General features: G+C 51.7%; 1 protein-coding gene across 2 annotated transcripts in view; it reads left to right on the top strand.

Moving 5' to 3' along the window:
* PITRM1 (pitrilysin metallopeptidase 1) overlaps positions 1-27,901 on the top strand; it is a 170,770-nt gene that overhangs the window by 83,208 nt on the left and 59,661 nt on the right. For both annotated transcript variants that reach the window (XM_075315477.1, XM_075315479.1), the window contains exons 11-15: positions 9,947-10,060; positions 12,782-12,878; positions 12,991-13,125; positions 13,931-14,069; positions 27,589-27,705. In XM_075315477.1, the coding sequence (XP_075171592.1) occupies positions 9,947-10,060; positions 12,782-12,878; positions 12,991-13,125; positions 13,931-14,069; positions 27,589-27,705 (602 nt within the window). The remainder of the gene's footprint in view (positions 1-9,946; positions 10,061-12,781; positions 12,879-12,990; positions 13,126-13,930; positions 14,070-27,588; positions 27,706-27,901) is intronic.

Raw genomic sequence — 27,901 nt, 5'->3', positions numbered from 1 at the left:
GACCCTGCGGTCTCCTTTTAAAAGGGTGAAGAAACGTCAAAAAAAAAAAGAGCTTTTTGACGCCGCTTCGGTATCTATCTGTAAACTCATGGAGTCCCGGTACCCCTTTTGGCTTAGCTGTCTCTAAGGGCTGGGCCGATCCGGCCTCGGTGGACCCTCACCCGGCTTCTGCCTGCCTGAAGGACCCTCCTGTCTTTTTTACTTGATGGTTCCTCCTTCAAGGACCCGACAGACAGACAAGTGGAGCAGCTCGATCGCTCTGCCTCGAGGCCGCGGGTCCCTCTCCCCTTCCGTGTGGGTCGCACAGGCACCAGGACTACCAGTTTTCCTCAGACCCTCACAGATGTAACTGTTCTTATTGCTGCGGTGGCGGAGTACCTCATGCAGGCCTCCCTCGGCGCTGCTACCTGCGCAGTTATTGCAGCCTCAAATACCATAGCCATCCGTAAGGCCCTCTGGTTCCGATAATGGAGAGTGGACTTGGTCTCTAAGAAGCCTCTCACAGTACTCCTTTCGAGACAGGCTTTTTTTTTTTTTTTTTTTTTTGTCTGCCGCCACGGGAGGAAAAGAGTACCTCTCTCCCCCAAGTGTAACCCAGGATGTTTGTGATACCTTGTGTCTTCTGGTTACCACATTGAATTCTGGACCCGATCCCTTGGTCAGTCTTTTCTCTCAAACCCCCCCAAACTCTCCAAAACACCACGAGGCTTTCTCAGCAATCCACTCCCTCCAAACGGCGGGGGTGATGGTACCTGTTCCGGACGGCGAGAGGTTCAAGGCTATACCTATCGTGGTCGCCAAAGAAAGACTGGTCAGTTCGTCCCATCCTGGACCTCTAACACCTGAGCAAACATGTGCACGTAAGGAGATTCAGAATGGACTTCCTAGGGTCCATTATTACCTTTATGGTCGAAGGAGAATTCCTTGCTTCCCTAGCTATCAGGGACGCGTACCTGCACATACCCATCGCTCCAGCTCACCAAAAGTTCCTCCGCTTAGCAGTTCAGGACTTCTTATTTTCATTTGTGGCCCTACCCTCAGCTCTGCCACAGCACCAAGGGTCTTAACTAAGGTCATGGCGGCCGCCATGAGTGCCCTTCACGCCAGGAGAGTGGCTGTTCTGCCTTGCTTGGATGACCTCCTCATCAAGGGCTCAACCAGCGTGCAGATCTCTGTGGGCACCCTATCCCGCTTAGGGCGGCTTCTGACTCCAGTCAAATCATCCCCGGTCAAAATCCGTCACCTCCCTGGACACTCTTCGGGGCTTGATATTTCTCCCTCAAGCCAAGGCGACCGCTCTACAATAAGCGGTACACTGCCCTCTACGTACTCCTGTCACTTCATAAGATTCAGTATGAGAGTGCTAGGTACGATAGCGGCGGCTATAGAGGCAGTGCTGCTCGCTTAGCCACACCACCGCCCACTGCAGCTTGCGCTTCTAGCTGCCTGGCACAAGAGCCCCTTTTCCTTGGACGAACTTTTCACCTGACACCTTCAGTCAGGTATGAGCTTTACTGGTGGCTTCAGTCCTTTTCCATATCGAGAAGGAGTTTTTCTTCCCCAAGTGGACTGGCTACTCCTGACCACGGACGCCAGCCTCTTAGTCTGGGGAGCAGCGTACTGGCTCCACACTGCTTCGGGACGTTGGACACCCCAGGAGTCTTCCCTTCCCAGAAATCATCCTGAAAATCAGCGCGATCTTCTCGCACTCAGGTCATTCCCCTTTTCTGCTAACTGGTCGTTTGATTTGGGTCCAATTGGACAATGACATAGGACACAGCTGTTGCAATCAGCAGGGAGGTACCAGCAGCAAGACAGCTTATCTCGAGGTCCTCAGGATCCTCACCTGGACCGAATCGACGGGGGTCTGTGTTTTCAACGTTACACATACCGGGAGTAGAAAACTGGGTGGCGGACCTTCTAAGTCGCCAAGGCCTGGCCGCCGGAGAGTGGTTTCTCCACCCAGAAGTGTTCCCACACATCTGCACTCACTGGAGTACACCAGACATGGAATTAATGGTGCTCTACAAATAAATAATAATAAATAATAATAATCTAATGGCCTCAAGGTTGAACGCAAAGGTACCCGCGTTCTTAGCCAGGTCATGTGACCCACAGTTCATTGGCGCGGATGCTCTAGTCTCCTGAAGTCGTTTCCGTCCAACTTACATGTTTTTCGCCTCTGCCCCTGCTGCCGCGAGTAATCAGGAAGATCAAGGCAGGAGGAGTCCAGGTGATACTAATAGCACCGGACTAGCCCAGGTGCGCCTGGTATGCTGAATTAGTACAATTGCTCATGGCGCCTCGTAAGCATCCCGGACTTGCTGACCCAAGGGCCCATTTCCCATCAGAACTCCAGAGCCCTGAAGCTGACGGCCTGTCAATTGAGACCTGGATTTTAAAAAGAGGGAGATTCTCTCCTGCGGTCATCTCCACCTTGTACAGTGCCCGAAAGCCGGCCTTCATCCCATATTTACCACCGTACGTGGAAAACTTTCCTTTCCCAGTGCAGGGAATCTAATGTCCAACCTATGCCTCTGGCGATCCCCAGAATTCTTGATTTTGGTTTTTTTTTTTTTTTTTTTTTTTTTTTTTTTGCAGTCAGGTTGCGAAAGGGGTTAGCCCTCAGCTCCCTTAAGGGGCAGGTTTCATCTCTCTCAATATTCTATCAATACCGCCTAGCTTGCAATCCGCAAGTCAAGACTTTCCTCAAGGGTGTTTCCCGTCTAGTTTCCCTGTATAAACGGTCGCTGGACCCATGGGACCTCAATCTCGTTTTGGACGGTATCCAGAGGTCCCCTTTTGAACCTCTTAAGGAATCTTCTCTTGCTCTTCTCTCCTGGAAGGTAACATTCTTAGTGGCGATTACGTCCATCAGACAAGTTTCGGAACTGGCATCACTCTTGCCGCGAACCCTTTCTGATCTTTCATCAGGACAAGGTGGTTCTACGCCCCCTTCCGGATTTTCTTCCGATGGTTTTTTTCCCGTTTCATATGAACGAGGACATTGTTCTGACTTCCTTTTTGTCCACACCCAGTCCATAGGGTGGAAAGGTTTCTACATTCAATAGATCTTGTGAGGGCTCTCAGATATTACGTACCCAGGACAACCCCTTTAGGAGCATAGACTCCTTGTTCGTCATTCCTGAAAGGCCTAAGAAAGGACAGGCAGCTTCATAGGCAACGCTGGCTCGCTGGATTCTCTCTGCGATCCAGGAAGTCTACCACTTGCAACTTAAGCCCATTCCTAGTGGGCTGCGGACTCATTCCACGCGAGCAGTTGGCGCTTCTTGGCCCATTAGGCATCAGCCTTCAGTGGAACAGAGGTGTAAGGCTGCGACCTGGTCTTGCCTACATACTGTTTCGGCTGAGGCCAACCTAGGTAGGAAAATTCTGCAAACGATAGCCACGAGCACCTACTGAGATAGGTACTCCACTATCTGGGACTGGTTCCTAGTCCTTGGGTTGCATTGTTTGTTTACCCACCCATGGTCCTGTGTCCCCCAATGAGGCGACAGAGAAAAACGGATTTCTTTGTCGCTCCATTGGGAGACCTAGACAATTGGGTGTATAGCTTCTGCCTCTGGAGGCCACACAAAGTATTACACTTTAAAAAGTGTAACCCCTCCCCTCTGCCTATACACCCTCCCGTGGACCACGGGCTCCTCAGTTTTATGCTTTGTGTGGAAGGAGGCACACATCCACTCATAGAAAAAAAAAAAAAAAAAAGATTTCTCATACATAGTATGACGGATGGAAGAAAAGAGGTCCCCTATGGGGTCCCTGGCATGCTCCCTTCTCACCCCACTATGTCGGCGGTGTTGTTAAGGTTGAGGTACCCATGGCGGGTACAAAGGCTGGAGCCACATGCCGTCTCCTTCACCATCCCTTATGCGGCTCTGGGAGAAGTGGGAGCTTCACCGGTCATTCACCTGCTGAGACCGTGCTCCATCCGCAGCCCCTGGTGGAACCTGCTGGACCGGAGCGTTTTCATCCCCAGGGACCGGGCCCTGCAAACTTGAAGGTACTCTGGGTCCCCAGATGGGGACGGTACGGGGAGAGAGGTCGCCTTTCCCCCCGGTAGCGCCGTCCGTTGTTTTTTCATCGGACTTCCGCGCCGACCGTGCCTGCTTGTCGGGCACGGCCTTAAATTTAGTCCCCGGCTTCATCGCGGCCTAGTCGCGAAAAATCCCGCCCCCCGGGCCTGCCTGTCAGGGGTAAGGGCGGGATTACCGACAGAGGGCTGGAGCATCTTTGCATGTCTCCCCTCCCCTCTCATGGACCACTATGGGGCCTCCAGATTCCCGCCTTTTACTGGCGCCGCCCATGGCTTCACTCCCCCCTTGAGAGCTCCGGCGGCCATGTTTGGCATTCTGCCGGTGTATGCTGCAGCTGCACAGCTCTACAGCTCCGGGGGACCCACGACAGGGAATCTGGAGGTCACCAGCGGTTGGTGAGCCACACCGGTCACCCGGTGCTGGTTCCCCTAGGGTGCCGTGATATATATATATGTATATATGTGTATGTATGTATGTGTATATATATGCTATGTATGTATGTATGTATATATATATGTATGTATGTGTATGTATGTATATGTGTATATATATATATATATATATATATATATATATATATATATATGTATATATTATATATATTCGGAACGGCTGTAGAGCCTTTTCCTATATGCCCTCTGTGGTCGCTCTCCTGACGGACACTTATTGCTTACAGCATGTCGTCCACAAGGAGCAAAGTCTCTAAGGCACAGGTTTTTTTCGCAGCCTGTACCTCTTGTGGGGCTATGTTGCCTGCGGGATCCACCTACCCTCACTGTGATCAATGCTCGACTCCTGCCACGCTTGCTCAGCCGGAGCCCGGGGCACTTGTGGGCCCCTCGGCTCATGTAGATCCCCCTGCTCCTCCTGAGCAGGCTGCAGGGACAGAGTCACCGTCATTGGCCTCTTTCGCTGAGAAACTCTGTCACTTTCTCAATCCATTGCACAGTCTATGGACAAATGGTCATCTAAGCTCCTTGAGGCTTTGCAGTCCAGACCGGGCTCTTCACAGGCCCCGGCCCCTGTTAGTTTGTCTCCTCCAGGGCCTTCTCGGTCCGCGCCGCAGCGCGCTCCCAGGATAGCCCCTAGGTCCCAGGCGGAGGACTCCTGCCCGGATTGCAGTCCCAGACCGGCTAAGCGGCCTCGCTGGGACTCTTCCCCGGCCTCCTCTCGCTGCTCTGGATCTCAGCTTGAGGACTCTCAGGATGACGAGGTGGACGTGGGAGCTCAGGGCTCTGACCCTGACTTCGCCCTCAACCTTGATACCCCTGAGGGGGACGCCTTGGTAAATGATCTTTATTCGTCCATCAACCAGGTGTTGGATCTCTCTCCCCCGCCTCCACCGGTAGAGGAGTCGGCTTCTCAGCAGGAGAAACACCAATTTCGATTCCCCAAACGTACGTGCAATACGTTTTTTGATCACTCTAACTTCAGGGACGCTGTCCAGAAGCCCAGAGCGGTCCCGGACATGCGCTTTGCTAAAAGGCAATCTGACACACGTTATCCCTTTCCACCTGAAGTCGTTAAGGGCTGGGCTCACTCACCCAAGGTGGATCCGCCAGTCTCTAAATTGGCTGCTAGGTCCGTTGTGTCTGTTGCCGATGCCTCATCCCTGAAGGATGCCACTGACAGAGCTCTTGGTGAAGTCTATTTATGAGGCCACGGGCGCATCTTTCGCCCCGGCCTTTGCGGCCGTGTGGGCTCTCCAAGCAATCTCGGCATGTCTGTCTGAGATTAATGCTGTCACGCGGAATTCTGCTCCGCATGTTTCTTCCTTGACCTCTCAGGCATCAGCATTTTCGTCCTACGCCATGAACGCCGTCCTGGACTCCGCTAGCCGTACGGCCGTGGCATCCGCTAACTCCGTGGCTGTCCGCAGGGCCATGTGGCTGCGCGAATGGAAAGCAGACTCCTGCTTCCAAAAGGTTCTTAACCGGTTTGCCTTTTTCTGGCGAACGTTTGTTTGGCGAACGGCTGGATGAGATTATTAAGGAATCCTCGGGAAAGGACTCCTCCTTACCCCAGTCCAAACCTAAGAGACCTCAGCAGAGAAAGATCCAATCGAGGTTTCGGTCCTTTCGTCCCTCCGCCAAGCCCCAAACCTCTTCGTCCAACCGGCCGGAGAAAGGCCAGAGGAACTCCTATGCGTGGCGGTCCAAGTCACGCCCCCAGAAGGCCGCAGGAGGCACTGCCTCCAAGACGGCCTCCTCATGACTCTCGGCCTCATCTACCCACATCCTCGGTCAGTGGCAGGCTCTCCCGCTTTGGCGACGCCTGGTGGCCACACGTTCAAGACCGTTGGGTAAGAGACATTCTGTCTCATGGTTACAGGATAGAGTTCAGCTCTCGTCCTGCGGCTCGTTTCTTCAGAACCTTCCCACCCCCTGCACAGGCCGACGCACTTCTTCAGGCAGTGGACGCTCTGAAGATAGGAGTTGTGATTCCCGTCCCATTTCAGGAACGTGGTCGCGGATTTTACTCCAACTTGTTCGTGGTGGCAAAAAAGGACGGGTCATTCCGTCCCGTTCTGGACCTCAAGCTGCTCAACAGACATGTGAGAACCAGACGGTTTCGGATGGAATCTCTCCGCTCAGTCATCGCTTCAATGTCACAAGGAGACTTCCTAGCATCGATCGACATCAAGGATGCTTATCTCCATGTGCCGATCGCACCCGAACATCAACGTTTCCTGCGGTTCGCCATAGGGGATGAACACCTCCAGTTCGTCGCATTGCCCTTCGGCCTGGCGACAGCCCCACGGGTCTTCACCAAGGTCATGGCATCTGTCGTGGCGGTCCTGCACTCAGGGCCACTCGGTGATCCCCTACTTGGACGATCTCCTAGTCAGGGCCCCTTCTCGGGTGGCGTGTCAACAAAGTCTTACCGTCACTCTGGCGACTCTCCAGCAGTTCGGGTGGATCATCAATTTCCCGAAATCCAAGTTGACGCTGACCCAATCACTGACTTATCTCGGGATGGAGTTTCATACCCAGCAAGCGTTAGTCAAGCGGCCGCGTGACAAACGGCTTTCTCTGCAGGCGGGGGTGCAATCACTACTTCGGAGTTAGTCACACCCCTTACGACGCCTCATGCACTTCCTGGGGAAGATGGTTGCAGCTATGGAGGCAGTGCCGTTCGCGCAATTCCATCTACGGCCACTCCAATGGGACATTCTTCGCAAATGGGACAAGAGTGCGGCTTCCCTCGACAAGAACATCTCTTTCCCTTGCAACCAAAACATCACTTCAGTGGTGGCTCCTACCCACATCTGTCTCGGGGAAAATCCTTCCTTCCTCCAACCTGGGCTGTGGTCACCACAGACGCGAGCCTGTCAGGTTGGGGAGCGGTTTTTCTCCACCACAGGGCTCAAGGAACCTGGACTCCAATAGAATCGTCCCTTCAGATCAATATCCTGGAGATAAGGGCAGTATATCTAGCCCTATTGGCTTTCCATCGGTGGCTGGAGGGCAGGCAGATCCGAATCCAGTCGGACAACGACACTGCCGTCGCCTACATCAACCACCAAGGCGGCACTCGCAGTCGTCAAGCCTTTCAGGAAGTCAGGCGGATTCTGCAGTGGGTGGAAGCCACAGGCTCCACCATCTCCGCAGTTCACATCCCGGGCGTAGAAAACTGGGAAGCAGATTTTCTCAGTAGTCAGGGCATGGACGCGGGGGAATGGTCTCTGCACCCAGACGTGTTTCGAGAGATCTGTCGCCGCTGGGGAACGCCGGACGTCGATCTCATGGCGTCACGACACAACAACAAGGTCCCGGCCTTCATGGCACGTTCTCAGGATCACAGAGCTCTGGCAGCGGACGCTTTAGTCCAGGATTGGTCACAGTTTCGACTGCCTTATGTTTCCCCCTCTGGCGATGCTGCCCAGGGTACTACGCAACATCCGGTCCGACTGCCGTCGCACCATTCTCGTCGCTCCAGACTGGCCGAGGCGGTCGTGGTATCCGGATCTGTGGCATCTCACGGTGGGTCAACCGTGGGCACTTCCAGACCGCCCAGACTTGCTGTCACAAGGCCCGTTTTTCCATCTGAATTCTGTGGCCCTCAACCTGACTGTGTGGCCATTGAGTCCTGGCTCCTAGCGTCTTCAGGGTTATCTCAGGATGTCATTGCCACCATGAGACAAGTCAGGAAGCCAACGTCCGCCAAGATCTATTACAGGTCTTGGCAAATCTTCCTATCCTGGTGCGCGGATAACGGTTTTCCTCCATGGCCATTTGCCTTACCCACATTCCTTTCATTCCTACAATCTGGAATGGACAAGGGTTCGTCCCTCGGCTCTCTCAAGGGCCAAGTATCGGCACTCTCCGTATTTTTTCAAAAGCGTCTAGCCAGGCTTCCGCAGGTCCGCACGTTCCTGCAGGGGGTCTGTCACATGGTCCCACCTTACAAACGTCCGTTGGAACCTTGGGATCTTAACAAGGTCCTGACGGCTCTTCAAAAGCCGCCTTTTGAGCCGCTGCGGGATGTTTCTCTCTCCCGTCTTTCGCAGAAGGTGGCCTTCCTGGTGGCGGTCACATCACTTCGGAGAGTGTCTGAGCTGGCAGCGCTGTCATGCAAAGCCCCCTTACTGGTTTTTCACCAGGATAAGGTGGTTCTGCGTCCTGTCCCGGAATTTCTCCCTAAGGTGGTATCCTCTTTTCATCTAAATCAGGATATCTCCTTGCCTTCCTTTTGCCCTAATCCAATTCACCAGTGTGAAAAGGATTTGCACACTTTGGATCTAGTGAGAGCACTCCGGTTCTACGTGTCTCGGACGGCGCCCCTGCGCCGTTCAGATGCACTCTTTGTCCTTGTCGCTGGCCAGCGTAAGGGCTCTCAGGCCTCCAGGTCAACCTTGGCTCGGTGGATCAAGGAACCGATTTTTGAGGCCTACCGTTCTTCTGGGCTCCCGCTCCCTTCAGGGCTGAAATCCCATTCTACCAGAGCCGTAGGTGCGTCCTGGGCATTGCGGCACCGGGCGACGGCTCAGCAGGTGTGTCAGGCAGCTACGTGGTCTAGTCTGCACACTTTCACGAAGCACTATCAAGTGCATACCTATGCTTCGGCAGACGCCAGTCTAGGTAGGCGAGTTCTTCAGGCGGCGGTTGCCCACCTGTAACCTGTAAGAGGGGGCCGTTTTCGGCTCTTTTTATCGAGGTATTCTTTTACCCACCCAGGGACTGCTCTTGGACGTCCCAATTGTCTGGGTCTCCCAATGGAGCGACAAAGAAGGGAATTTTGTTTACTTACCGTAAATTCCTTTTCTTCTAGCTCCTATTGGGAGACCCAGCACCCGCCCCTGTGCCCTTCGGGCTGGTTGTTCTTTTGTGTACACATGTTGTTGAATTGTTCTTTTGGTTCTTGGTCTTCAGTTCTCCGAACATCCTTCGGATTGAATTTACCCTAGACCAATTTATAAGTTTTCTCCTTCCTGCTTTTGCACCAAAACTGAGGAGCCCGTGGTCCACGGGAGGGTGTATAGGCAGAGGGGAGGGGTTACACTTTTTAAAGTGTAATGCTTTGTGTGGCCTCCAGAGGCAGAAGCTATACACCCAATTGTCTGGGTCTCCCAATAGGAGCTAGAAGAAAAGGAATTTACGGTAAGTAAACAAAATTCCCTTCTTTACGTATATTGTAAGGCTTTATTGTAAGGCTTAATCCCAATTACTTTGCTGAATTCATCTTGCTTAATTTTATATTTTCATAATTTGGCTTTTATGGATGCAGCACTATCTAACATGTATTACGCTTCTAAATTTTTGTTTTTTAGTTGGAAAAGGAACAAATTAAAAAAAAAATAAAGTTTTGGGCTTTTTTTTTGTTTTTTTTTTTTGTCCCGCTTAAAAGTAATTTTCTGTTTTTTTGTTTTGTTTTGTCTTTAATATCAGGTTTAACAATTGCACCAGGGATACGTACTTCAGCATTGGATTACAGGGAATAAATACTGATGATGTCCAGTCTGTGAAAGAAATAATAAGTAAAACTATTCATGAGGTGGTTGAGTAAGTACAACAAACACTGACATGAACTCAATGTGTGAGTGATGTGGGTCCAGATACAACTACAGACTTGGAGAGGGACAGCGACTCAGATTAATTAGCCTGCTGATTGCAGGGATGTCCACCAGAGCTGTTGCCTATGAGTTGAGTGTTCATTTCTTTACCATAAGCGATCTCCAAAGGCGTTTCAGAGCATTTGGCAGAACATCCAACCGGCCTCGTCGCATCCAACCGGCCTCGCATCCGCAGACCATGTGTAACCGCACCAGACCAGGACCTCAATATCCAGCATCTTCACCTCCAAAATAGTCTGGGACCAGCCACCCGGACAGTGGCTGCAACAATCTGTACATAACATTTGTGCACAAACTGTCAGGAAGGTCTCGGTGAAGCTCATCGGCTGCTCGTCGTCCTGACCGGGGTCCCCACCTGACTGCAGTTCGTTGTCATAACGCACTTGAGTGGATAAAATGGTCACATTCAATGGAGTTTGTCACGTTGGAGAGGTTTTCTCTTCACAGACGAATCCCAGTTTCACTGTACAGGGCAGATGGGAAACTTCATGAATGGCATTGTGTGGTGGGTGATTTGTTTTGCTGATGTCAATATTGTGACATGGTGGCACTGGGGTTATGGTATGGGCAAGCGTATGTTATGGATAATGAACACAGGTGCATTTTAATGATGACCTTTTGAATGCACAGAGTTGGCATACCGGGATCCTGAGGCCATTGTTGCGCCATTCATCCAGGACCATCACCTCATGTGGCAGCATAATGCCCGGCCGCATATTGCAAGGATCTGTACACCATTCCTGGAAGCTGAAAACATCCCATTTCTTGCATGGCAGTATACTTACCAGACATGTCACTCATTGAGTATGTTTGTGATACTCTGGATCGGTGTATACAACAGTGTGTTCAAATTCCTGCCAGACCACAATCAACAACCTGATCAACTCTATGCGAAGGAGATGTGCTGCACTGAGTGAGGCAAATGGGGATCATGTCAGATACTGACTGGGTTTCTTTCACCCCCCCACCCACCTCCTGGACACCTGTAGTACTGTAAAACTGTACATTTTAGAGCTGCCTTTTATTGTGGCCAGCCTAAGGCACACCTGTGCAATAATAAATCTGTATAATCAGCACCTTGATATGTCACAACGATGTAGATGGATTATGTCTGCGAAGAAGTGCTCACTAACACAGATTTAGACAAATTTGTGAACAATAATTGAGGAAAAAGGCCTTTTCTGTACATAGAAAAAGTCTTAAATCTCATAAAAAATGAGCGCAAAAAGAAGTGTTGGGCTTATATTTTTGCTCATTGTGTGTGTATATAATAGCAGTAAGAGCTCAACACACACACACACACATCTTGCACTGTTTGCTGTGTACCTTCTATGTGATGAGGCTTCTGCCTTTGTTCCTTGTGCCTTCAACTTGTAAGAACTGACAGGGAGTAATCTATCACAAGCAGGAGGCAGCATAACAGACTGAAGCCCCCTCACAGGGGATGAGCAGTTCTGTCAATGGTTTCTCATTTTATTTCATTAGATAAATGGAAATGTTTTATTATGATACTTGGCCACCTCTGGTATTCGCACTATACAATATTAATATAAAAGTAGGACCATATTAAAGGGAACCTGTCAGCAGAAATTTCGCCCAAAACCTAAAAGATTCCCCCTCTGCTGCTCCTGGGCTGCATTCTAGGAAGGTCCCTGTTATTATTGTGCCCCATGTGAGACCAAAATAAAGCCTTTATAAAGTGGTACCTTTTTGTATGCAGCTTCTGTAAATGTGACACGGGGGCGGGCTTTCTGGCGTCCGTTATTCTGCCTCCTGGTCCTGTATGCCGCCCCCATCGCTCCTTTCCATATCTGAGGCACCGCCCACTGCTCCAGCCATCCACGCGCATGCCCAGTGCCAGTCTCACGGGACTGAGCAGTGTTACCGCTGGTGACGTGTGCGCAGACAAGTTTTTCTTTGACTGTTATCAGCAAGTACCCGCCTATAATCTCGTGAGCGCGCAAACCTCTCCAGCGGTCACACTGAGCTCAGTGTAGATGCTAGACTGTATGGGCTGCTTCCAGGGATGACGTCCCTTTGTCACGTGATAGTATTTTGAACACGCCCCTGTGACAAAGGGACGTCATCCCTGGAAGCAGCCCATACAGTCTAGCATCTACACTGAGCTCAGTGTGACCGCTGGAGAGGTTTGCGCGCTCACGAGATTATGGGCGGGTACTTGCTGATAACAGTCACAGTCCCGCCCATAATCACTTGTCTGCGCACACGTTATCAGTGGTCACACTGCTCAGACCCGTGAGACTGGCACTGGGCATGCGCGTGGATGGCTGGAGCAGTGGGCCGTGCATCAGATATGGAAAGGAGCGATGGGGGCGGCATACAGGACCAGGAGGCAGAATAACTGACGGCAGAGAGCCCGCCCCCGTGTCCCATTTACAGAAGCTGCATACAAAAAGGTAGCACTTTATAAAGTCTTTATTTTGGTCTCACATGGGGCACAATAATAACAGGGACCTTCCTAGAATGCAGCCCAGGAGCTGCAGAGGGGGAATCTTTTAGGTTTTGGGCGAAATTTCTGCTGACAGGTTCCCTTTAAGATCCATCAACGATAACTGATCGGAGAATGCGGACCATTCAGATGCTAGGAAAGATGAGTTTTATGCTGAATTTTTTTTTTTTTTTACTATAGGAAGGGATTTGAGCCAGAAAGAATTGAAGCGCTTCTCCACAAGCTGGAGATCCAGATGAAGCATCAGTCTACAAGCTTTGGCCTTGCATTGGCATCAGTAGGTCTTACTATTACCTAATCCGGGGGATGTACAACATAAACAGCGATGTTGTTGTGGCGCAGTTTTCCTCTGTAGCCCCCATCCTCTATGTTGTTCTCTTCTCTTCTAGTACGTTGCCTCCTGCTGGAATCACGATGGAGATCCTGTTGACTTGTTGCAAATTGGTGAGAAAATAAATAAATTCAGACGGTGTCTTAAAGAAAATCCCAAATTCCTTCAAGAAAAGGTCAAGCAGTATTTCCAGGTAAATGATAGAAAAGCGAGTCTAAGGCTGCTTTCACACTACGTTTTTTTAACATCCGTCATGAACGTTTTTTTTAACGCAAAAACAAATCCAGTGCAAATGCGTTTTCATTTCAATGCATTTGCAATGGACTCGCGTCAACATGCGTTTGCGTGCGTTATAGTAAGGATCCAGCAACTTGCAGTTTTTAACTTTTTTCAAGAACGCTACTTGTAGTGTTTTTGAGCTGCGTCCAAATACTGCAAATTGCTGGATCCTGACTATACTGCACGCAAACGCATGTGAACGCTGGCATGCTGATAGACAGGATCTTGCTTGCTCTACTGAGCATGACCAGAAACCAGCCTCGCGTGATCAGTTTCTCTCCCCCTCCCGAGAGCGGAGGACGCTCGTAACCAAGGTAAATATCGGGTATCCAAGCAAGTTACCCGATGGTTACCTTGGTTACCAGCGTCTGCAGCTGTCAGATGTCGGCTCCCAGTCTTTCACGTTCAGTTCCCCTCACTCCCGATCACATGACTCCAATTCCCGCCCATAAACTTAGTGACCGGATCCTGCAAAATAACACATGCGTTTTTCTTTGCAAAAACAGGATCCGCTTTTGCCGCAAAAAACGTTCATGACGCATGCTAAAAAACGTAGTGCGAAAGCAGCCTTAGGTTTGGACTGTTAAAAATGCTGCAAATTTATTAAGAGGTCCGCGTCTCATAATAAATTTGGTACCCTTTACTCCAGCATTCTCTGGATTAAGACAGATTTCGCCCATTGTGCAAATAAAGATTGCTTTCATACTCTCATTTTACAGGATAATCTACACACAATGACGTTATCTATGAGTCCTGATGACAAGTATTATGAGAAGCAAGGTCAATTAGAAAATGAAAAACTAAATCAGAAGGTTAAAGCTTTGAATGAAGAGGAGCAAAAAGAAGTATATGAGAAAGGTGACCGTAACATTTCTGACATGTCACTTGCACATAACTGGTTCTCATACAAAACGAAAACCATTTGATAAATGGTTAGTGACTAGCGCCATACATGAATGTTGCTTGTCAGCAGAGGATGAAAGGAAAGCTGAGCTCTCCCAGTTTTCCGCAGATAATGTAATTCAGCCATCATCTGTTTCTAAGGCCTCCTTCACACGTCCGTGTCTCCGATACATGTTTGGCTCGTTTCCTCATGTGCTGGAGACCCGGGCACAAGTAGACCCTTTTAAAATCAATGGGTCTGCACACACGTGCGTGTTTTGCCATGGACCGTGTGTATATGTGGAGCATACGTGTGCTCCACATGTAGACATGTCAGTTTTTCTCCGTCATCACGGGTGTCACATGGACCGCATGGCTGTGATCCGTGGGACACGCACCAGAGAAAATAGACGTGTCTGTGAAATAAAAAGAATTTCTACACTCGCCTTCTCCAGTGCTGCTGTCACTTGCTTCTGATCCCCGCTCATTGCATATTCACTACACTGCAAGCCAGAAGCAGCAACAGCGGGGAGTCGGCAGGACCGGAGACCGAAGATCAGCATTACAGACAGCAACACCACGGACAGATGAGCAGAAAATTCCCTTCCCCGTGTGTTATCACGGATAGCACACGGAGAACACACATGTGCCATAAACACAGCACACGGAGGACCATACGCACCTTTGACACGTCTGTAAAAAAACGTGTGATTTTCAGACATGTGAAGGAGGCCTAAGACTGTGTGCCCACAATCAAGATTTACAGCGTTTTGGACACAGCATTTTTAAGCTGCGTCCCAAACGCTATGATGTACAGTACAAGTACAGTGGATGGAACTTTTAGAAATCCCATGCCCACTGTGCGTGTACTGCCTGCAGCATATACTGACCAGCGTTGTGACTTTCTGAGCCCAAGCATGGCAATTCTTTTCTGTGGAGAACGCTTGTAGGAGAACAGAAGAGGGAGACTGCAACTGCCCGAGCCTGGATAATGGGCACAAGCAGCTGCGTTCTCCTGCGGAGGAGACTGGCGTCCCCGCACGGCAGGATCTGCGCGTCCAGGATGCAGCGGGTCCTGATCGTGTGCACATACCCTAACAGCTCCACCCGCAACTGTTAAAATGTTTAAATACCGCCATCATTCTTCAGCAGTGGCATTTACAGTGTCCTGGTGGGTGCGCTGTTAAAATTTCACTTTCCCCATACAGAAGAGCACTGCAAATCAGTATAAATTGAGCTGTGTGATTTTTCCACAATGTGAAGGATGTCTAGGCATCCTTTTTGGCTGTGGCCCCTATTCAGCACATAGCTCCTAGCCATCTGAACATGGGCACAATCCTAGCCTACCTTTTTATTTTAGAACAGCTCACATCCCAGAAAAAAAAAAAACAATCTTTTTAATGCCAGACAACCCCTTTAATAGAAGGCAAATAGTCCATAGTTTCTTCATCGTTCCTTATGGGAGACCCAGACCATGGGTGTATAGCTTCTGCCTCCGGAGGACACACAAAGTACTACACTAAAAAGTGTAGCTCCTCCCTCCGAGCATATACACCCCCTGGATGACCAAATCTAGCCAGTTCAATGCTTTGTGTTCAGGAGGTCACACACACATGCATTCTTTTTTGATTTTTGATTTTAAAGAGTTGGAAGAAAAGCGGGTCCAACCTGGACTCCCGGCATGTTTCTTCTCACCCCACTGTGTCGGCGGTGCTGTTAAGGTTGATTTTACAAGGCTGGAGCCTTACATGCCGCGCTCCTTCACCATCCCTCGGGCTCTGGCTTGAAGTGGGAGCCATCACGGTTCTCACTACTTTGCAGGAGACCGGTCTCCATCCGCAGCCCTTTCAGGACCCTGCCGGACGGAGCGCTCATCCCTCAGGGACCTGGCCCTGCGTCTCATAAGCTAAGTATTGAGACGTTATTGAGGGGTCCCTTGTACATTTATTGTGGGGAGAGTGTGTTATTTAACTTTGCTGTGATTTCCGGCCGGTTCTCTGGTTTTTTCCTGAGAACCGCGCCGAGGGTGCCTGCTCGTCGGCCGCATGGAAAAATTTAGGCCCCGGCTTCGGCTGCGGCCTACTTTCGTTTTCACTGCCCCTGCATGTCAGTCATGCAGGGGAACAGTGCGGCGCCGCCCACCGGCCGTTCAGCACAGGGGAGGACACTCCTCTCTGAGGAGATGTTTCCCTCCCCTGTATTTCTCCTTGGCCCTCCGGTTCCCGCTCTTGGACTAAACCCCGCCCCCCCTCTCACTCCGGCGCCATTTTATCAGCGTTCACACACTGATCGGCGCTGGCTGCTGCAGCTCTGCAATCTGTCTGGGGGTCCAAGCTGTGGAATCCGGAGGGCACACAAAACGGTCTGGTAAGCCACAACCTCTGGTTGTGGACTTTCTTATACACTCTCTGGGGGTCATTCTGAAGGAGTGTGTTCTTTACTGCAGAGCCTCCACCTCAGCAGCATGTCTCTCACTAGGAGCAAGGCTGCAAGGCTTTACTCTATATGCACTGCATGTAAGCTCATACTGCCTGAACCGAGCACATATCCACATTGTGATGCCTGCTCTAACATGGTGGTGCCTCAGCCTGGAGTCTCCCCAGGGGTCCCACCGGCTGCTCCAGCCCCGGTGGCTGAACCCCCGGCTTGGGTAGCATCGTTTTCTAAAGCGATCTCCCAGTCCTTTGCCGACTCCATGGGTCAGCTGTCCCGGACTCTGCTGACCATGCATCAGCCCCCTTCTCAGGGCGCCTCTGCTGCTCCGACTCGCTCTGCAGAGCTCACAGAGGATTTTTCATCTGTTCCCAGATCCCGTCCTCCTAAACGGAGACGCAGGGACTCTTCTCCTTCCTCGTCCCACGGCTCTGATTCACGAGCTGAATCGCAGGGCGAGGAGGATGCCTTTACTGTGGGCTCGGACGCTACCTCTATGTACCCCATTGATCTGACCGAGGGTGATGCGGATGTTAGTGATTTGATTGCGTCCATTAATTCCGTACTGGACCTCAATCCACCAGTGTCAGAGGAACAAGCCTCTCTGGTAGAAAAACACCAGTTTACCTCACCTAAGAGAGCAAGGAGTATGTGTTTTTTGTTTTTTTTTTTTTTTTATCCACTCCAGTTTTCAGGCCACTGTGACCAAACCCAGAGCCTGTCCTGACAAACGCTTTCTAAAGAGTAGTTCTGATGACCGTTTTCCCTTTCCACCAGAGGTGGTCAAGGAGTGGGCTCATTAACCAAAGGTAGATCCCCCGGTGTCTAGAATCTCAGCCCGGACAGTTGTATCTGTGGCGGATGGCACCTCACTTAAGGATTCCACTGACCGCCAGGTTGACCTTCTGGCCAAATCTGGATATGAAGCGGCAGGGGCCTCGTTCTCCCCGTCTTTTGCAGCAGTGTGGGCTCTTAAGGCCGTCTCTGCTTCTCTGGCGGAGATGCATTCCCTCACCAGGGACTCTATGCCCGAAATGGTTGCCTTAACTTCCCAGGCTTCGGCTTTTTCATCCTATGCTATGTCTGCCATTCTGGAGGCTTCTCACCGCACGGCGGTGGCTTCCGCTAATTCCCTCGCGATCCGCAGGATCTTGTGGCTTCGAGAGTGGAAGGCAGATGCTTCTTCCAAGAAGTACCTTGCTGGGCTCCCTTTTGCTGGGTCCCGGCTGTTCGGTGAACAACTGGATCAAATTATTAAGGAAGCAACTGGCGGGAAGAGTACTTCCTTGCCACAAACTAAAACCAGGAAACCTGTCCAGGGCAGGAACCAGTCGAGGTTTCGTTCCTTTCGTTCCTCTAACTGGTCATCCTCTAAGCCCTCAGCCTCGTCCACTAACTCAGCCAAGGATCGAAAACCCAGCTGGCGCACGAAGCCACGTCCTCAGAAGAACGGAGGAGCCGCTGCCACTAAAGCAGCCTCCTCTTGACTATCTGGCCGCGCCAGCAACGTCCTTGGTCGGTGGCAGGCTCTCCCACTTTGGCGACGTGTGGTTTCAACACGTCTCCGATCAGTGGGTGCGGGATATAATCTCCCACGGCTACAGGATAGAATTCTCTTCCAGCCCACCAAACAGATTTTTTCTGTCCACTCCCCCCTGCTCCAAAGCCGCCGCCTTCTTTCAGGCCGTGGCATCCTTGCAGGCCAACGGAGTAATTGTACCGATTCCCGCCCGGGAACGGTTCAGAGGTTTCTACTCAAATCTCTTCCTAGTCCCCAAGAAGGACGGTTCCTTCCGGCCCATCCTGGATCTCAAGCTTCTCAACAAGCATGTTCAGGTGCGGCACTTTCGCATGGAATCTCTGCGATCAGTCATTGCCTCAATGACCCAAGGAGATTTTCTAGCATCCATCGACATCAGAGATGCCTATTTGCATGTGCCAATTGCAGTTTCACACCAGCATTGGCTACGTTTTGCAATCAGAGAGGAACATTTCCAATTCGTGGCTCTCCCCTTCGGGTTAGCCACGGCCCCTCGAGTATTCACCAAGGTCATGGCAGTAGTGGTTGCGGTTCTGCACCTCCAGGGGTTGGCAGTGATTCCTTACCTGGACGACCTTCTAGTCAAGGCTTCATCCAGTGCAGACTGTCAGCGGAGTGTCTTGCTCACTCTCGCCACGCTTGTTCAATTCGGGTGGCTTGTCAATCTGCCCAAGTCCACTCTGACCCCGACCCAGAAACTTACGTACCTAGGGATGCAATTCGAGACTCTGCCAGCACTTGTGAAGCTGCCCTTAGTCAAACAGCAGTCCCTTCATCTGGCGGTGCGCTCTCTGTTGAGGCCCCGCCGTCATTCCATCAGGCACCTCATGCAGATGCTGGGTCAGATGGTAGCGTCAATGGAAGCGGTTCCCTTTGCCCAGTTCCATCTGCGTCCCCTGCAGCTGGATAGTCTCCGCTGTTGGGACAAGCGGACCTCTTCCTTGCACAGGCTGGTGGCTCTGTCGCCACAGACCAGGAGCTCTCTTCAGTGGTGGCTTCGGCCCCTCTCTCTGTCTCGGACGCTCCTTTCTGATCCCGTCCTGGGTGATTCTCACCACGGATGCCAGTCTATCCAGCTGGGGAGCAGTGTTTCTCCACCACCGAGCACAGGGCACTTGGACTCCGTCCGAATCAGCCCTCTCGATCAATGTGCTGGAAATCAGAGCTGTGCTCCTAGCTCTCGTAGCCTTTCACCACCTGTTGGCGGGCAAGCACATTCGAGTCCAGTCAGACAACGCGACAGCAGTTGCCTACATCAATCACCAGGGCGGGACTCGCAGCCGCCTAGCAATGTTGGAGGTTCAACGTATCCTTCAGTGGACGGAGGACTCAAAGTCCACCATATCCGCAGTCCACATCCCAGGCGTAGAAAACTGGGAGGCAGATTATCTCAGCCGTCAAACCGTGGACAGCGGTGAGTGGGCCCTGCATCCGGCAGTGTTCCGGTCAATCTGCCGCAAGTGGGGCACTCCGGAAGTGGATCTCATGGCATCCCGGCACAACAACAAGGTCCCGGTTTACGTGGCTCGCTCCCACGATCCTCAGGCCTTGGCAGCGGACGCGCTGGTTCAGGATTGGTCCCAGTTCCGTCTGGCCTACGTGTTTCCCCCTCTAGCTCTCTTGCCCAGAGTCCTGCGCAAGATCAGAATGGAGGCCCGTCCGGTCATAATCATTGCTCCAGACTGGCCCAGGCGAGCTTGGTACCCAGACCTGCTCCGTCTGTCCGTAGAGGTGCCGTGGCATCTCCCGGACCGCCCAGACCTTCTCTCACAAGGTCCGTTTTTCCGCCAGAATTCTGCGGCTCTCAGATTGACGGCGTGGCTCTTGAGTCCTGGATCCTGACCGCTTCAGGCATTCCTTCCGAGGTCATCTCCACTATGACTCAGGCTCTGAAGTCTTCCTCGGCCAGGATTTACCACAGGACTTGGAGAATTTTCCTGTCCTGGTGTCGCTCTTCCGGCCATGCTCCTTGGCCTTTTTCCTTGCCGACCATCCTGTCCTTTCTACAGTCCGGTCTGCAGCTAGGACTATCCCTCAGTTCCCTCAAGGGACAGGTCTCGGCTCTGTCAGTGTTGTTCCAGCGGCGTATCGCCCGACTGGCCCAGGTGCGCACCTTCATGCAGGGCGCATCTCACATCATTCCTCCTTATCGGCGGCCTTTGGATCCCTGGGACCTTAATCTGGTCCTCACGGCCTTACAGAAACCCCCCTTTGAGCCTCTTAGGGAGGTTTCTTTGTTTCGACTTTCACAGAAAGTGGTCTTTCTGGTGGCCATAACTTCTCTCAGGAGAGTCTCTGATTTGGCTGCGCTCTCTTCGGAGTCACTCTTTTTGGTTTTTCACCAAGACAAGGTGGTTCTCCGTCCGACTCCGGACTTTCTCCCTAAGGTGGTGCCTCCTTTCTACCTTAACCAGGACATTTCATTGCCTTCCCTTTGTCCGGCCCCTGTGCATCGCTTTGAGAAAGCGTTGCATACTTTAGATTTGGTGCGGGCGCTCCGGATCTATGTGTCACGCACCGCTGCTCTTAGGCGGTGCACCTCTCTTTTTGTGCTGACCACAGGTCAGCGCAAGGGTCTCTCGGCTTCTAAACCGACCCTAGCTCGTTGGATTAGGTCGGCCATATCCGATGCCTACCAATGTACTCAGGTGCCTCCCCCGCCGGGGATTAAGGCGCACTCGACCAGAGCTGTCGGTGCCTCTTGGGCTTTCAGGCACCAGGCTACGGCTCAGCAGGTCTGTCAGGCTGCCACTTGGTCTAGTCTGCACACCTTTTCGAAGCACTACCAAGTGCATGCTCATGCTTCGGCAGATGCGAGCTTGGGCAGACGCATCCTTCAGGCGGCTGTCGCCCATTTGTGAAGTTAGGTTTTGCCTACTTCTCAGTTTTCTGTTTATTTCCCACCCATGGACTGCTTTGAGACGTCCCATGGTCTGGGTCTCCCATAAGGAACGATGAAGAAAAAGAGAATTTTGTTTACTTACCGTAAATTCTTTTTCTTATAGTTCCGACATGGGAGACCCAGCACCTTCCCTGTTGCCTGTTGGCAGTTCTTGTTCCGTGTGTTTTCACCGGCTGTTGTTGTAGACAGAGGTTCCGGTTATTCCGGGTTTTACTCTATCTCTACTTGTGGGTGGATGTCCTCCTTCAGCTTTTGCACTAAACTGGCTAGATTTGGTCATCCAGGGGTTGTATATGCTCGGAGGGAGGAGCTACACGTTTGAGTGTAGTACTTTGTGTGTCCTCCGGAGGCAGAAGCTATACACCCATGGTCTGGGTCTCCCATGTCGGAACTATAAGAAAAAGAATTTACGGTAAGTAAACAAAATTCTCTTTTTTGCGATGTCAGCATTGGCGATATGAAGGCTCCGCTCTGGTATCGTACTAAAAATTAGTGTATAATATGCCAAGTTCACACATGCCAGTTACACCAATGTCTTCATGCACTTTCTTTATCGTTCCTTATGGGAGACCCAAACCATGGGTGTATAGCTTCTGCCTCCGGAGGACACACAAAGTACTACACTCAAATGTGTAGCTCCTCCCTCCGGGCTATATACACCCCTTGGATGACAATCTACCCAGTTCAATGCTTTGTGTTTCAGGAGGATCACACACTTGCATTCTCTGATATTTTTTTCATTTTTATTTTAATTTTAAAGATTTGGAAGAAAAGCGGGTCCAGTCTGGACTCCCGGCATGTCCCTTCACACCCCACTCTGTCGGCGGTGCTGTTAAGGTTGACTTTATAAGGCTGGAGCCTTCACATGCCGCGCTCCTTCACATCCTCTGAGAGGCTCTGGGTTGAAGTGGGAGCCTCCACGGTCCTCTCTGCTTGCAGAAGACCGGTCTCCATCCGCAGCCCTGTCTGGTTCCTGCTGGAAGGAGCGTTTAACCCCCACCCAGGGACTGGCTCTGCGTTTTAAAAGCTAAGTATTGAGACGTTTTTCAGGGGTCCCGGGTACTTTTATTAGGGGGACAGTATGTGTTTCAGCGTTACTGTAAATTCCGGCCGGTTCTGGGGGTTTCCCCTGAGAACCGCGCCGAAGGTGCCTGCTCGTCGGCCGCATTTTAAAATCTAGGCCCCGGCTTCAGTTGGGGCCTAGTTTCGGTTTTGGCTTCTCTGCATGTTTTGCATACAGCGCCGCCCACCGCCCGACCAGCAGAGGGGAGGGCACTCCTCTCTGGGGAGATATTTCCTCCCCTGTATCTCTCCCTGTATCTCTCTGCCCTCCGTTTTTCCCGCTCTTGGGCTTATACGCCCCCCCTCCTTCTCCCAGCGCCATTTTCTCAGCGTTCTTACACTGGAAGGCGCTGGATGCTGCAGCTGCATTAGGAAGGCTGACGCTTCACAGGATCTTTGAGCTGTGGAATCCGGAGGGCACACAGAGAGCGGCCTGGTAAGCCACAACCTTCGGTTGTGGACTTTATTACACTCTCAGGGCATTCTACAGGAGTGTATTCTTGCTGCAGAGCTTCCACCTCCGCAGCATGTCTGTCACCCGAAGCAAGGCTGCAAACATGTACGCTATATGCACTGCATGTAAGCTCATTCTGCCAGAGCCAAGCACATACCCACATTGTGATGCCTGTGCTAACATGTTTGTGTCTCAGCCTGGAGCCTCCTCAGGGGTCCCTCCGGCTGCTCCGGCCCCGGTGGCTGAACCCCCGGCTTGGGTAGCTTCCTTTTCACAAGCTATTTCCCAGTCTTTTGCCGACTCCATGGGGCAACTGTCCCGGACACTGCTGTCCATGCATCAGCCCCCTTCTCAGGGTGCCTCTGCGGCTCCGAGCTCTGCAGAGCCCTCAGAGCATGTCCTAGGACCCCGTCCCCCTAAACGGAGACGCAGGGAACCTTCTCCTTCCTCGTCCCACGGCTACAAGCCGAGGTGCAGGGCGAGGAGGATTCATTTACTGTGGGCTCAGACGCTACCTCTATGTACCCCATTGACTTGTCTGAGGGTGATGCGGATGTTAGTGACTTGATTGCGTCCATTAACTCCGTACTGAACCTCAACCCACAAGAGTCAGAGGAACAACCCTCTCTGGTAGAGGTACACCAGTTTACCTCTCCTAAGAAACCTAGGAGTATGTTTTTTAACCACTCCAGCTTTCACACCACTGTTAACAAGCCCAGGGCCTGTCCTGACAAACGTTTTCCGAAGCGTAGTTCAGATGACCGTTTTCCTTTTCCACCAGAGGTGGTTAAGGACTGGGCCCAGTCCCCAAAGGTAGACCCTCCGGTGTCCAGAATCTCAGCCCGCACAGTCGTAGCTGTGGCTGATGGCACTTCTCTTAAGGATCCCACTGACCGCCAGGTTGACCTTCTGGCCAAGTCTGTATATGAGGCGGCAGGAGCCTCGTTCTCCCCGTCTTTTGCGGCAGTGTGGGCTCTTAAGGCAGTCTCTGCCTCTCTGGCGGAGATTCATTCCCTCTCCAGGGACTCTATTCCTGAGACGGATGCCTTAACTTCTCAAGCTTCGGCTTTTGCATCCTACGCCATGTCTGCCATCCTGGAGGCTTCTCACCGCACGGCGGTGGCCTCCGCTAACTCCCTCGCGATCCGCAGGATCTTGTGGCTTCGAGAGTGGAAAGCAGACGCTTCCTCTAAGAAGTACCTTGCGAGTCTCCCTTTTGCTGGGTCCCGGCTGTTTGGGGAACAGCTGGATGACATAATTAAGGAAAACACGTCTCCGATCAGTGGGTGCGGGATATCATCTCCCACGGCTACAGGATAGAATTTTCTTCCAGCCCGCCAAACAGATTTTTTCTGTCCACCCCCCCCTGCTCCAAAGCCGCCGCCTTCTCTCAGGCCGTGGCATCCCTGCAGGCCAACGGTGTAATTGTTCCGGTTCCCGCCCGGGAACGGTTCAGCGGTTTCTACTCAAACCTCTTTCTAGTCCCCAAAAAGGACGGTTCCTTCCGACCCATCCTGGATCTCAAGCTTCTCAACAAGCATGTTCAGGTGCGGCACTTTCGCATGGAATCTCTGAGATCGGTCATTGCCTCAATGACCCAAGGAGATTTTCTGGCATCCATCGACATCAGAGATGCCTATCTGCATGTGCCTATTGCGGTTTCACACCAGCGTTGGCTACGCTTTGCGATCGGAGAGGAACATTTCCAATTCGTGGCTCTCCCCTTCGGCTTAGCCACGGCCCCTCGAGTATTCACCAAGGTCATGGCAGCAGTGGTTGCGGTCCTGCACCTCCAGGGGTTGGCAGTGATTCCTTACCTGGACGACCTTCTAGTCAAGGCCTCATCCAGTGCAGACTGCCAGCGGAGTGTCTCTCTCACTCTCGCCACGCTAGTTCAGTTCGGGTGGCTTGTCAACCTGCCCAAGTCCACTCTGACCCCGACCCAGGTGCTTTTGTACCTAGGGATGCAATTCGAGACTCTGCCGGCACTTGTCAAGTTGCCCTTAGTCAAACAGCAGTCCCTTCGTCTGGCGGTGCGCTCTCTGCTGAGGCACCGCCGTCATTCCATCAGACACCTCATGCAGGTGCTGGGTCAGATGGTGGCGTCCATGGAAGCGGTTCCCTTTGCTCAGTTCCATCTGCGTCCCCTGCAGCTGGACATTCTCCGCTGTTGGGACAAGCGGATCTCTTCCTTGCACAGGCAGGTGGCTCTGTCGTCACAGACCAGGAGCTCCCTTCAGTGGTGGCTTCGGCCCCTCTCTCTGTCTCAGGGACGCTCCTTCCTGACTCCGTCCTGGGTGATCCTCACCACGGATGCCAGCCTCTCCGGTTGGGGAGCAGTATTTCTCCATCACCGAGCACAGGGCACTTGGACTCCGTCCGAATCAGCCCTCTCGATCAATGTGCTGGAGATCAGAGCTGTGTTTCTAGCTCTCCTAGCCTTTCACCACCTGTTGGCGGGCAGGCACATTCGAGTTCAGTCGGACAACGCGACAGCGGTTGCCTACATCAATCACCAGGGCGGGACTCACAGCCGTCTGGCGATGTTGGAGGTTCAACGAATCCTCCAGTGGACGGAGGACTCCAAGTCCACCATATCTGCAGTCCACATCCCAGGCGTGGAAAACTGGGAGGCCGATTACCTCAGCCGTCAAACCGTGGACAGCGGCGAGTGGGCCCTGCATCCGTCAGTGTTCAGATCAATCTGCCGCAAGTGGGGCACTCCGGAAGTGGATCTAATGGCATCCCGGCACAACAACCAACAAGGTTCCGGTTTACGTGGCTCGCTCCCACGATCCTCAAGCCTTCGCAGCAGACGCACTGGTTCAAGATTGGTCTCAGTTCCGTCTGGCCTATGTGTTTCCCCCTCTAGCGCTCTTGCCCAGGGTTCTGCGCAAGATCAGAATGGAGGGCCGTCGAGTCATACTCATTGCTCCGGACTGGCCCAGGCGAGCCTGGTACCCAGACCTGCTCCGTCTGTCCGTAGAGGTGCCGTGGCATCTCCCGGACCGCCCAGACCTTCTCTCTCAAGGTCCGTTCTTCCGCCAGAATTCTGCGGCTCTGATTGACGGCGTGGCTCTTGAGTCCTGGATCCTGACGGCTTCAGGCATTCCCTCTGAGGTCATCTCCACCATGACTCAGGCTCGGAAGTCTTCCTCGGCCAAGATTTACCACAGGACTTGGAGGATTTTCCTGTCCTGGTGTCGCTCTTCCGACCATGCTCCTTGGCCGTTCTCCTTGCCGACCATCCTGTCTTTTCTACAGTCCGGTCTACAGCTAGGACTGTCCCTCAATTCCCTCAAGGGACAGGTGTCGGCTCTGGCGGTAATGTTCCAGCGGCGTATCGCCCGACTGGCTCAGGTGCGCACCTTCATGCAGGGCGCATCTCACATCATTCCTCCTTACCGGCGGCCCTTGGATCCCTGGGACCTTAATCTGGTCCTCACGGCCTTACAGAAACCCCCCTTTGAGCCTCTCAGGGAGGTTCCCTTGTTTAGACTTTCACAAAGTTGTTTTTCTAGTAGCCATAACTTCTCTCAGGAGAGTTTCTGATTTGGCTGCGCTCTCTTCGGAATCCCCCTTTTTGGTGTTTCACCAAGACAAGGTGGTTCTTCGTCCGTCTCCGGACTTTCTCCCTAAGGTGGTGTCTCCTTTCCACCTTAACCAGGACATTTCATTGCCTTCTCTTTGTCCGGCCCCTGTGCATCGCTTTGAAAAGGCGTTGCATACCTTGGATTTGGTGCGGGCGCTCCGAATCTATGTGTCACGCACCGCCGTTTTTAGGCGGTGCACCTCACTTTTTGTGCTAACCACTGGTCAGCGCAAGGGTCTCGCTGCTTCTAAACCGACCCTAGCTCGTTGGATCAGGTCGGCTATCACCGATGCCTACCAGTGTTCTCAGGTGCCTCCCCCGCCAGGGATTAAGGCGCACTCGACCAGAGCTGTCTGTGCCTCCTGGGCTTTCAGGCACCAGGCTACGGCTCAGCAGGTTTGTCAGGCTGCCACGTGGTCCAGTCTGCACACTTTTTCGAAGCACTACCAAGTGCATGCTCATGCTTCGGCAGATGCGAGCTTGGGCAGACGCATTCTTCAGGCGGCTGTCGCCCATTTGTGAAGTTAGGTTTTGCCTACTTCTCAGTTTGGTTTATTCCCACCCATGGACTGCTTTGGAACGTCCCATGGTTTGGGTCTCCCATAAGGAACGATAAAGAAAAAGAGAATTTTGTTTACTTACCGTAAATTCTTTTTCTTATAGTTCCGACATGGGAGACCCAGCACCCTCCCTGTTGCCTGTTGGCAGTTTTTTTGTTCCGTGTGTTTCACCGGCTGTTGTTAGTAGTCAGAGTTCCGGTTATTCCGAGTTTTACTCTATCTCTACTTATGGGTGGATGTCCTCCTTCAGCTTTTGCACTGAACTGGGTAGATTGTCATCCAGGGGGTGTATATAGCCCGGAGGGAGGAGCTACACGTTTGAGTGTAGTACTTTGTGTGTCCTCCGGAGGCAGAAGCTATACACCCATGGTTTGGGTCTCCCATGTCGGAACTATAAGAAAAAGAATTTACGGTAAGTAAACAAAATTCTCTTTTTTTTCCACAAAATCATGAAATATCAAGAGAACAAAAATTTGCTTAACCATCTGCTGGTAAATGTCAGAGACGCCCTGTTGTTCGGCTAGGTGCAGGGAATGATCAAATGCTCATTTTTCACCCCTTCAATGAAATGGAAGACCCCTTCTATTTTGGAATATTAGAGAGACACTAGCCTTTCTGACTGGTAAAGGGCAGTACTAATCTGAACAAAAGTCAAAATATCACACCATTGGGGTCAGTGGAAGACTAGAGGGGGCCTGATAACAGTTGACGGCTGTGCAATCTCTCTGCCATGCTGCACAATTTTTTTTTTTTTTTTTTTTCTGTAAATCTTAAAAACCTTACGAAGGGGGTGTCCTAATATAGCCTCCAAAACAAGTGTGAACCTAGCCTTAGTGTAGTGTGTCGGCTATCGTGTTGATGGCTATGTCTGTACAGAAGGCAAAGGAAATAATGCAGTGAATATCTATATGTAGTTTCATGTATATTAATAAAAATTATTCTTCTATTTCAGGTTTACAGCTACTAGAGCTGCAGAGTAAACCCCAGGACGCTTCTTGTCTCCCTGCTCTCAAAGTATCTGACATCGAGCCAACAATCCCACATACAGATCTGGATTGGGCCTATGCAGGTGAGTCCAGAACAGTGACGGTTTCAATGAATTACTAATGGGTGTATCTATATCTTTGTTTTCTTATACAGTGGAACCTTGCTTAACGAGTAACCCACTTAACGAGAATTTTGCTTAACAAGCAAAGCTTTCTGTAAATTTGGAACTCTGTTTACGAGAAAGCTTTGCTGTACGAGCAAAATACTCACCGCACACA

Source organism: Anomaloglossus baeobatrachus, chromosome 6 (assembly GCF_048569485.1).
Source record: "Anomaloglossus baeobatrachus isolate aAnoBae1 chromosome 6, aAnoBae1.hap1, whole genome shotgun sequence".
Classification (NCBI taxonomy): Eukaryota; Metazoa; Chordata; class Amphibia; order Anura; family Aromobatidae; genus Anomaloglossus; species Anomaloglossus baeobatrachus.
This window is presented reverse-complemented; position numbering and strand designations above follow the sequence as displayed.